At 42.4% G+C, this 11,792-nt stretch overlaps 1 protein-coding gene across 8 annotated transcripts in view; it reads right to left on the bottom strand.

The window, feature by feature from the left end:
• The window catches only part of Nsd3 (nuclear receptor binding SET domain protein 3), a 119,675-nt gene that overhangs the window by 61,387 nt on the left and 46,496 nt on the right, over positions 1-11,792 (bottom strand). For all 8 annotated transcript variants that reach the window (XM_021169289.1, XM_029480236.1, XM_021169288.1 and 5 more), the window contains exons 3-4: positions 11,087-11,158; positions 9,853-10,015 (exon numbers count right to left, since the gene is read on the bottom strand). In XM_021169289.1, the coding sequence (XP_021024948.1) occupies positions 9,853-10,015; positions 11,087-11,158 (235 nt within the window). The remainder of the gene's footprint in view (positions 1-9,852; positions 10,016-11,086; positions 11,159-11,792) is intronic.

Below are 11,792 nucleotides of genomic sequence, written 5' to 3'. Positions count from 1 at the left end.
GGGAGGGAGGGAGGGAGGGAGGGAGGGAGGGAGGGAAAGAGAATATAGCTACAAAGGGATTTGTCAACATATGAAAGATCTTACTAAGACAAGAATTTTTTAAATGGCCAGTGCATGCACACAAAATCATGGATGGTAAAAGACCCATCAAAGCACAATATAGTCCTCTGACCTATACAAAACAACTTACAGGGGTTGTTTTGTTTTCTTTTCTTTTGAGACAGGGCCTCACTGTATACTCCTGTCTGGCTTGGAACTCATTCTGGACTAGCCTGGACTCAAACAGACAAGAGATTTGACTGTCTCAGCTTCCCAAGTACTGGAATTAAATGTTGTTGTTGGCTCCATGCCTAGTTGAACCAGGAGATTTGAACGTAACAAAGGACAAATGTTCACTGAACTGATTTCAGATTCCGTCTGGAATTTACCTTCTACCCCTTGAGCTTTGGTGTAGTGAAGCAGCTCTCCTCAGTGCTCTCAAGAGACTGTTAAACCTCTCTTCCCTTTCCTAGCCTGCAGATGTATGAATCAGCATTATGTTCCATTTGCAACCAAAACAGCAAATCATAACTGAATGTAGAATGGATATGAAAATCAAGCCAGACATTACAAATCTGCAAATATTTAAAAACAATATCATGCCTCCATTAAGTTTGAAAAGAAAATCATACTACATTGTTTAAACAACTTTTAGGAGTTGGGTCTCTCTTCCCACCATGTGGGTTCTGTGTATTGAACAAAGGTTTGCAGGCATGGCAGCAAGTGCTGAGCCATCTCACCAGCCCCTCATTAACTAGTGTTTTTACAATTTTATTTTAACTATATACACTTGTGTGTGTGGTGTGGGTATGTGCATATATATGAGTGACTCTAGGAGGTCCCAGGAGACAGAGCCTCCAGGAGCTGGGGTTAGACAGTAGTGAGCTGCCTTGTGTGAGTGCTGGCAACTCAGGGTCTCCTAAAGAATAGCAAGTATTCTTAACTGCTGAGCCAGACCTCCAGCCCCCATTATCTTTTAAGAAAACAGTTAAAAAAAAAGAAAAGAAAAAGAAGAAAAAACCAAACCCATAATTAATGATTATATGAAATAATTTGCAAGTGACTAAAAGTTAATTTCTAAATTAAATAGTATTAGATATAACCTACAAAAAGTATCAAAGCTCTTCGTTTGAGATGGCAGGGTCTAGTTAGTTAGCCAAGGCTGACTTCCAACGTAATGTCCCGCCTTATCCTATTAAGCACTCCTAAGCCATAGCCAGCAGAACAAACTGGACTACTTACTATAAGTTAAACAGAGTGGGCTAGAAATGGCTCAGAGATCAGGTGCTCTTGTGGCTCTCTCGGAGTGGACTCACCCTGGCACCTGTAACCCCAGCTCCAGGGGACCTGATGTCCTTTACTGGTACTCACATGTATACACACATATATTCAGCAAAAGTGAAAAATAAATCTTTCTAAAATAAACCAAATGAGCTCAAAGGATTTAAAATGTGTATAACAACTTGACACTGTTTAGGACATCTGGACAGACAGTGAGCTTGCACTTCACATTTTAAAAAGGGCTTTCACTTTTTTAGAACAAAAGTTGGGCCTTTATCAAAGATAATTCCAAAAATTTATCACTCAGAAAAATTTATCAGATCAATAAAAAGTGTGGGGACTAAGCTGGAGAGATGGCTCAGTGGTTAAGAGCAGTGCCTGTTCTTCCAGAGGACCCAGGCTTGATTCCCAGCACCCACATGTTCACAACCACCTCTAACTCCAGTTCCAGGGTATCCGATGCTTTCTTTTGGCCTTGTGGGCACTGCACACACATGCAAATATATACATGCGGGCAAAATATACACATAAAACAAATCTAAAATAAAGTTTAAATTATTATAAAGGGCCTAGAGAAATGGCTCAGTGGTTAAGAGCACTAGTTGCTCTAGCAGAGGACCAGGTTTCCATTCCCAACATCCAGATGATGGCTTGAGACAATCCAATCTCCAGTTTCAGGGGACCCAATGTTCTCTGATCTCTGCAGGAACTAGTCGTACATGTGGTATTCATACATACAAGCAAGCAAAACACAACTACACATAAAATCTCAAAAAAGTTTTTAATTAAAAAACTATTATAAAAAAGAAGTAGCTTTGTATATGTGTGTGTGTGTGTGTGTTAGTATGTAAAGATTACAAGTGGGGCTGGAAAGAGGGCTCAGCCGTTAAGAGCAATGGCTGCTCTTCCAGAGGCCTGAGTTCAATTCCCAGCAACCACATGGTGGCTTACAACCATCTGTAATGGGATCTGATGCCCTCCTCTGGTGTGTCTGAAGATAGCTACAGTGTACTCATAAATAAAATAAATAAATCTTTTTTTAAAAAAAAGAGATTACGAGTGCGCCTGTAATCCTAGCTCTGGAGGCAGAGTAGAAAGGTTAAGAATTTGAGGCCAGCTTTGGAAGTTTAGTGAGAACTGGTTTCAAAATAAAAACTAAAGGGCTAGAGAAATGACTTGTGGTTAAGAGCATTTGCAGAGAACCCAACACACAGCTCACAACTAACTCCAGTTCGAGGGAATCTGGCAACCTTTTCTGGACTTCACGGGCACCAGGCACACATATGTGCACACATATTAATATATGCAGGCACATACTCACACACGTCAACATAAGTAAATCATTTACAAATAAACAGCTTTTAAAAGCCTGGGGGTATAGCTCCCTGTGAGAACACTTACAGGGGCCCAGGGTTCAGTCCTCAGTTGTTCTCACCCACAGTCTAAAAAGCAAAAGTAAAAGCAAAATAAAATAAATCCTGGGGCTGGAGAGATGGCTCAGTGGGTAAGAGCACCCGACTGCTCTTCCGAAGGTCCAGAGTTCTAATCCCAGCAACCACATGGTGGCTCACAACCATCCGTAACGAGATCTGGCGCCCTCTTCTGGGGTGTCTGAAGACAACTACAGTGTACTTACATGTAATAAATAAATAAATCTTTAAAAAAAATAAATAAAATAAAATAAATCCTGAAGACATGAAAACTAAAGCAAACATGTGTGTCTCTGAATAGCTGATTCAACTTTCTAAGCTTTCTATCATTTCATTTCCAGAAGAAATGATTTTATATCCGAGAAATAATGCAGGGCTAGAGAGATGGCTCAGTGGTGGGGAGCATCTAGGGATCCCCCAGACAACTAGAGTCTGTGCCAGCACCCACATCAGGCAGCTCATAACTTCCTGTAACGCTAGCTCCAGAGAGACTCTCAGATGCACATACCCACAACCAGAATTAAAAGTCTGTTAAAAATCCTTTTGTGCTGGGCGGTGGTGGCACACGCCTTTAATCCCAGCACTTGGGAGGCAGAGGCAGGGGGATTTCTGAGTTTGAGGCCAGCCTGGTCTACAGAGTGAGTTCCAGGACAGCCAGGGCTATACAGAGAAACCCTGTCTCGAAAAACAAAAACAAAAATCCTTTTATGAGTGGGGGTTACGAGGACTGACTGCCATGAGGACCTTGGGCACACTTTGGGGTGCAGGGTAGGGTGCTGCTTGCCCATCCCAAAGTGCCACATGCCACCACTGTCCTGGATGCCCATCTTTGTACCCAGCCATGTGACCAAATCCCACTTCTGGTACTTTGTGTCACATCTTAAGAAGATGATTTAGTTAGGGGGTAGGCAGTGCTCTGTGGGAGGGTGTTTGGGAAGTTAGCACAGCATATACTCGTGCAGTGGTACAGACAGCATGTACAGAGAGTATTGGGACCTGACCACTGCTGGTACCTTCACACAGTGCTACCAAGACATGGGTGCCCGGCACCATATCTGTGCTCGCTCCATCCAGAGTTAAAGCAGAAGAGACTTTGGCAGGCAAGTGCCACTGGCCAGATGTCAAGCAGTTCTACGACTCCACAATCAAGTGTCCAGTGCCCCAGTGCGTGCTGTGGCTCCAGCACAAGCCACAACTCAAGATGCCCCAACCTTCTCTTACACCCAGAGTAGTACTTAAGAGCACATTGCTCTTGCAGAGGACCAGGCTCTTTTTTCAGCACCCACACAGAGGCTCACAACCAACTCTACTCCAAGGATGCAATACTCTTCCTGCACCCCAGGCACCACGCACACAGATGGGGCACATACACACCTGCAGGCAAAATACTCATGCTTTTAAAAAACTATGTACTTTTGAAAACTTTAAAAATATTGTTGATGTGAAAAGGCAACGTGAGCATGCTGGCAGGTGGCACATGCTTTAATCCACACTCAGGAAGCAGAGGCAGGCAGATCTCTTCAAGTTCAAGGTCAGTCAAGACTGCATAATGAGACCCTGTCACATGGAAGAGAAGAAGGGGAGGGAGGGGAGAGGGGGAAGAGAAGCACGCATGAGGCATGAGGCTGAGAAAAGAGAAGATGGCTGAGCAGATAAGCACACTTGATGTACAGGCATGAGGATGTGAGTCATATCCTCAGCACCAGGGTGAGAATCCAGGCATGACCTCATACGTCTGCCTGTAAGCCAGCGCTGTAAAATGGAGGCAGGACGACAGCTGGGTTTTCTGGCCATCAGCTAAACTGCAGATTCAGTAGGAAATCCAGATTCAAAGGGAATAATAAGGTAGACAGTGATATACAATAAGACACCCAGCATCCTCCTCCAGGTCAGTGTGTGTACACAGGTGAACACACCTACACACTCACAGAGTAAACGTCCATGCTATGTGACACAGTACTCAGAAGGCCAAGGGCTCAAAGTCCCAGATCATCCTGGGCAACACAGTGAGATACTTCAAAAACAAAACAAAACAACAACAAAACAAAACAAAACAAAACACCAACCCTCCCCAAGAAAAAGAAAACCTTCATTTACATGTCTTTTAATTACAAATATGCAGAGAGAAAAATAATTACCTCAAAAATGTCTATTTTCTGAATATGGTATGCAGGTGTTTTATCTGCACATGTGTGTATCTATGCATCAGTGCCTGGTGCTCAAGGAAGCCTGAAGAGAACATCAGATCCTGAAACTGGAGTTAAAGATTGTGTGTAGGTGCTGGGAATTGAACCCAGGTCCTCTGGAAGAGTGGGCATTGCTCATAACCACTGAGCCATCTCTCCAGCCCACCTCAAGCTTTATAGCATTTACATAGATGGAAGCTGGGGTTATGGACATCTTTTGGGTTCTGTCAGTTATACTCGGAGTCTTGCCCAACCCCAATCAATATTTAATATTTTAAAAATAAAAGCATTTAATTTCAACTTAAAATGAAAACTAAACAATAAAATACAATTTAAAATAGAAATACGGTCTAAATATCTTTCAACACTCTTGCAAAAAGTTACTATTATTTATAGTATGAAAATTGCTAAATATAATGTCCAATGTTAACAGTCTGACTAGTAACAATATAGAAAGCAATGACTACTATGTATGATCAAGATAAACTGTACAAAATGGCTTAGATACAAAGCAGCACGGAGCGCTTCACAGGCATCATGTACAAACTAAAATCTGAGAAAGCTATTCTACTTAAAACTATACTATATGCTACAACAGGATATTATTTGACAATAAAAAGTGGCAAAGTACTAATAACATGTTAAAACATGGATAGCTTTCTAAACCATGCTAAGTGAAAGAAGCCAGCAGACTGGCAATGACACTAAGGGGGAAGGTACTGACTGACAGCTAGCCATGTCTCTTAGGGCATGACAACATTCTTAGGTTGTGGGGACAGTAGCACGACTCTGAATGGAGTTTTAAAAATCAGTAAGTTCTGGCATTTAAATAAAAGGGTAACTAAACCTGAGCCAGACTTAGTAGTACACACCTTTAACCCCAGCTCTTGGCAGACAGAGGCAGGCAGTTCTAGTCCTAGGCCAGCCTGGTCTATACAGGGAATGCCAGGCCAGAAAGAACTCCATAGTGAGATCCTGCCTCAAATAAATAACAAACAAATAAATGATTAAATTTTACTATATGACTATTTCAAAAAAGCTATGAGATTTTAAAAGGTTTATGACAAAATACAATTCATGCTTTTAATCAAAGCATGAATGATTTTTAAATTCTACAAATTACTAAGAGTAATATAAACAAATTTTCTAGCACTAAAATAAAAAACTGGCCTCGATGAAGTCATCTGATTAGTGGATGAATTAATGACTCAAGCAGTGAAGACTGCAAATTCCTTCAAAGGACGAGCTCAGTTCCCACCCAGTGCACCTCAGGAAGTTCAAGACTCGGCGGTAACTTCAGCTCAGGGGATCTAAGCCTCCAGGGCACCCACAGGCTTGTGCACGCCTCTCCCTCCCCATGCACACATACAAGAAAGAAAGTTTAAAAAGAAATTTGTAAAAAAACTCCTTAACCTCAAGAGATTGCTGTCTTATGAGGAGAGAAGAGGAGAGCCATGACTCTCGTGTGGTATCACTTTGAAAGCTCTTAAGCCCTAGATATATATGGGCAGGAACTGTTTTAGTTCAGGAATTGATTTAGACTTCTTTGACAACGCCTGCCCATTCTCCATGAACAGAGCTATGGAAGTTCCAGCACAAGGCTGACCTAACCCCTTTTCCCACATGTACTGCTCTGAGTTATGACTGCAGGGGCGCAGCTGGCTGTAGAGCATGGGTTAGGACATGGTTTTCAGACTACTTTGCTGAGACACAGGATCCACCTCATGGATAGCTGCTTTAAGCATCACAGGAGGAAATATTCACTAGGTAGGTTGCAGAGGTAGCTCAGCTGTGCTTGCCTTACTCGAAGAGTAAGGGTCCATTCCCAGCACCCATTAAGCAGGTATGGTGGTGCACGTCTATAACTCCAGCAGAGGGTAGAGGCAGGAGAATCAGAAATTTTACATCATCCTCAGCTACATAGCAACTTTGAGGGCAGCCTAGGTTACATGAGACTGCTTTAAAAAAAAAATATTAAGAAATACATAATACAACCATCTAATACAGTACCTTGCAAAACAAACAAACAAACAAACAAAACAAATGACAGCTTTGAGTTTCTTCAGTCCTGCCCCACATCTACTCTGCCAGCCTTTAATCAGCACATGGTGCCAAGAAGAAAGACGGTAAACAATACTAACTACTATACTTTGGCAGATTCTTAGCTATTCTTAGCCAGTGTCACCAGTAGGGCAAACCCCACAAATCTGACCTCTAGACACTTTTTTCTTCTCATTAATAATGCACAGGTATCAAAAAGGAAATTTAATGTCCAAAGAAAAAAGAAAAAAATTGTCACTGATAATGAAGAAGTCAACAGATGATAAAGATGTGTTCACAAAGCAGGTACCCAGAAATAAATTATAAGCCAAACTGTCTTTGAACTTAGCAATCACTTCCAGGTGGGAGATTCTTAGGAATCTATCATGCTTGGACAAAGCACACATAGAATATAGCCCTGCTTAGCTTGCAACACTCCTAAGGCACAGTTATCTATTATAGCTAGAGCCAAGGCATACGTCTGTCCTCTCAAAAACTTTCCAGGTGTATTTACAGTCATGAATGAGTCAGAAGAGAATAAAAGCACCGAATGAAAGTTAATACCATCACCGTGTGAAAGTTAATACGATGAAAAGTACTTGTTTCAGTGAAAATGACTCGCATAGGAATTCATAGTGAACTTATGTTCACCTGAGTGAGGCACGGTGAAGTCAATCTGTAAGCCCTGAGCTCAGAATCATGAAGCAGAAGGGAATGGCCCGGACTCTACAGAATGAGACCATGTATCAAAACAAAATAAAACAAAACACAGGACAGCTCAAAAAAAGGCTTAGTCTATACATTAAACTCATATAAAATATCTAATCACTAATATGCTTTCATTTTTAAGTGAAGTATGAAAGCCAGTAAATTAGTGTCTTTAAGATAAGGAAGCACGGCTGGGCAGTGGTGGCGCAGGCCTTTTTAATCCCAGCACTTGGGAGGCAGAGGCAGGTGAATTTCTGAGTTTGAGGCCAGCCTGGTCTACAGAGGGAGTTCCGGGACAGCCAGGGCTACGTAGAGAAACCCTGTCTCGAAAAACCAATAAATAAACAAACAAACAAATAAAAGGAAGCATGAAAGAAATTAAAAACAAATCTAGGAGACAGGTATGGTAGCTACTTAGAAGACTGAGGTGAGACTATTTCAAGTCCAAGGCTAGCCTAAGCTCACAATTCCAAGCTGCAGTCCATCACAGTGGGATGTCAGAGCACAGGAGACCTGCTCACACTACAGCACAATCAAGAGCAGAAAGCAATGAATTAGTGCATGCTTGTGCTCAGTCCACGGTCTCCATTTTTTGTTTTAGTTTAGTTTTGTTTGTTTATTTATTTCTTTGCTTAGTTAGTTAATTTTTTCGAGACAGGTCTTGCCTATGAGACAGCTCTGGCAGGCCTAGAAGTTACTATCTGCTTACACCTCCCCCATAGTGCTGGGATTAAAACAGGTACTCTACCATGTCCTGCTTTGACATGTTTTAAAAGAAAGAAAGAAAGAAAGAAAGAAAGAAAGAAAGAAAGAAAGAAAGAAAGAAAGAAAGAAAGAAAGAAAGAAAGAAAGGAAAAAAGAAAGAAAGAACGAACGAACATTTATGAATTGGGTAGTGGGCAGCACAGAGGTCACCTTTTCCAGAGAGTGGGTTCTCTCCTTCCACCATACAGGTTCCAGAGTTCTAGCTCAGGTCAGCAGGCTTGCTAGTACCCACTGAGTCATACCAATGGCTGCCTTTCTCCATTCTTTCACACAGCGTGGCTGCAATGTCCAGGGTCTTACACTATACACATCTCTTCCCACAACTACTAACACAACTAAGAGAATCCCTCAGGTACTCTCAGATATTCATCTCCCAGATGACCAAAAAAATGTTTTTTCTTTAATAAATTAACTAAGAGGTCTGTGGATGAAGGGGCTGGAGAGATGCCTCAGTAGTTACATAACGCTCTTACAGAGGACCCAAGTGTGGTTCTCTTCACCCACATCAGGCAGCTCTAACTGTCTGTAACTCCAGCTCCAAGGGCTCTAACATACCTACCCTTCTGGCCTTTCTCTGTGGGTACAGAGTACACAGATCCCAGTACATAATATAAAGTTAAGGAAAAAAAAAATCTTTGAAAAACAAAAACATCAGGGGGTTATCAAAACTTGGTTGGAGAATGCTCACCTACTGTGTGCAAAACCCTCATTTCAACTCCTAGGTTTTGGGGAAAACTGTTATTGAGGGTTGGAGAGATGGCTTGTTACTACTCTTCAAGAGGACACAAGTTTGATTCCCAGCACCCATGTCAAGCAGCTCAAAGTCACCTGTAATTCCAACTTCTGAGGATCTAATGCCTTCCTCTGGCCTCCACAGCACCAGCATATACAAATGTAAATACACACTCACATGCGCACACACACAACACACACACACACAAATATATTTTTAGGAAGTTATTATAAGGGCTGGGTGTGGTGACACATGCAGTGCTCAGCACTCATAAGGTGGAGGTGGGCATCTCGAAGTTCCAGACCAGCCTGAACTATGAAGCCAGTTCCAGACTAGCCAGGGCTACATAGTCAGATATAAAGACATTAGTTATATAAAGACATATGTTCTCTGCCAGTTTAAAAAGACCATAATTATTTCATTTGTCACTAAAAACTGAGGAAATCCTGAGGAGCAGAGGCAGGAGGATTGTTGCATGGTCAAGGTCAATGTTGAATACAATAAGACCCTGTATCAAAAACACATCACAAGAAGAAACAAAAATCTGATATTCATATTTTTATGCCAGATAATATATATTTGTATATTCTTGCATTCACATATAACATTGAATGTTCATTTTGCTTTATTGCAAACTTGTTATTTAATATCTATTTATTACTTTTCTTACCTCTTGTGTTAATTTTGGAATGGACCTCAAGCTGGGGATCACTTGAAACCATACAAGGCCACCAAGGGTAGGTTCCCACCTTGGACCAAACAAGATCACCAACCTGGAACTTAACACCAGTGGATGTTTCTGTTGTTGGAACAGAAGACAGTATTGGCTGAACCTACAGGAAAAGGTCACAAAACTCCATCAGAAAAGAATGAAAGAGAGAAAGAAGAAGGAACCTACAGAAAAATGCCACAAAACTCCAACAGAAGAGAAAGAGGGGGGAGGAGGGTAGAAGAAGAGAGGAAGGATAAAAGAAGGAGAAAGGAGGAAGGAAGGCGGGCGGGAAGGGAGAGAACTGTGTATAAATTACATGCTAAGTGCTCCTAGGGCTGGGCAGATGGCTTAGAGGATAAGGTGCCTGTCACTCAAGCGAGCTCGAGGCACCAACAAGTGAGCTAGCACATATCTGTACTCCAGTGTTCCTATGGAGATGAGAGGTGGAGAAGAAATATTCTCCAGAAGCTTGTGAGCCAGTCAGCCTGGCAAACACGGGGGCAAACAACAGAGACCATTTCCACAACAAGGTGGAAGGACACACAGGTCTGTTCTCTGACCTCCAAGCTGTGAGCTGCAGCATACACACACCCATACTCACGCACATGGACACACATGGAGTGCTTACATGGGGATCTCTTCTCCCAGCTCCCCACACCTGTAAAAATTATCTTCAATTATACTCTCGCCTGGTATCGACTAATCTATAGCTTGCAAAAAAGAATGGGGGAAAATAATAAGGCCATCCTCAATACTGAAAACAGGACCACTGGTTTCTGTTGCATCTTGGGAACTCAGTGAAAACAGAGGATCATGGCTGTAAAAGGACAATCACTCATAGTAAACCCCTAGTCCTAAAAGGGTTTTTAGTGCACTCTCTGACATACAGATGGGCATGAATGGTAATGGTGGACTACTAACAAGCAGACACTATGCCGTCACCTCTCTTTGTTCTTTGAAGACTTATTTATTTCACTTAAGTGCATGAATATATCTTTCCTGCACAGTGTGCTCAATGCCTCTGGAGTTCAGAAGAGTGTTGGATCCCCTGGAACTGAGCCAGCGTTCGAGTGCTGGGAACTGAACCTGGGTCCTCTGGAAGAGCAACCAGTGCTCACAATCACTAAGCCATCTCTCCAGCCCCGTCACCTTCTGACACCATACCTGGTCGCAGTATTCACATGCCACTCACCGGGATGGCCTCTTTGAGCACTGGCTCTTCTCTTGGCTTCTCTGGTGCAGTGTCCACCCTCTCATTTGGTCTCTAGGCAGAAAAATGTAGGGGACAGAATAAAGAGGCAGTAAACCTCAGACAGGACGTACACTGATGTGGCGCTGCAGGCTTTAACCTGTCCACTCCACACTACAGTTAGAACTCACTGCTCACTTTATCACCTAAACAGCACTGTTAGGCAGACTGGCTTTTTCCTTTCTTAAAACTTGATCTCTTCTCCCAGCTCCCCACACCTGTTATTCTGTCTGATGTGTGTGCAGAGGTCAGAGGACAACGTGGGAGTCCTTTCTCTCCTTCTCCTCCCACCTTTATGTAGGTTCCAGGCATTGAACACAGGTATCCAGGCTTCCTCAGAAAGCACCTTTACTCAATGAGTTCTTCTCAGCATTTTCTTTTTTTAATCAGACTGAAGGAAAAATAGGACACTGAGACAGCTTAAAGCTGTAACCTGGAATTTTTCTGGAAAGTACTTTGGTAATGTGTATGGAGAGACTTAAAATTTCAGATTTTTGTCCAGGAAATTTTCTAAAATTGTTTCTGAAAAGGCACTCAGTTAAGTGTGAAGATATGCAAACCAGTCCTGCTTCTAAAAACCATACCAGAAGACAGCGTGGCTGGGGCTGGGGCTGGGGCTGGGGCTGGGGCTGGGGCTGGGGCTGGGGCT

Source organism: Mus caroli, chromosome 8 (assembly GCF_900094665.2).
Source record: "Mus caroli chromosome 8, CAROLI_EIJ_v1.1, whole genome shotgun sequence".
Classification (NCBI taxonomy): domain Eukaryota; kingdom Metazoa; phylum Chordata; class Mammalia; order Rodentia; family Muridae; genus Mus; species Mus caroli.
Note: the sequence above shows the minus strand (reverse complement) of the source record. Positions and strands in the feature narration are given on the sequence as shown.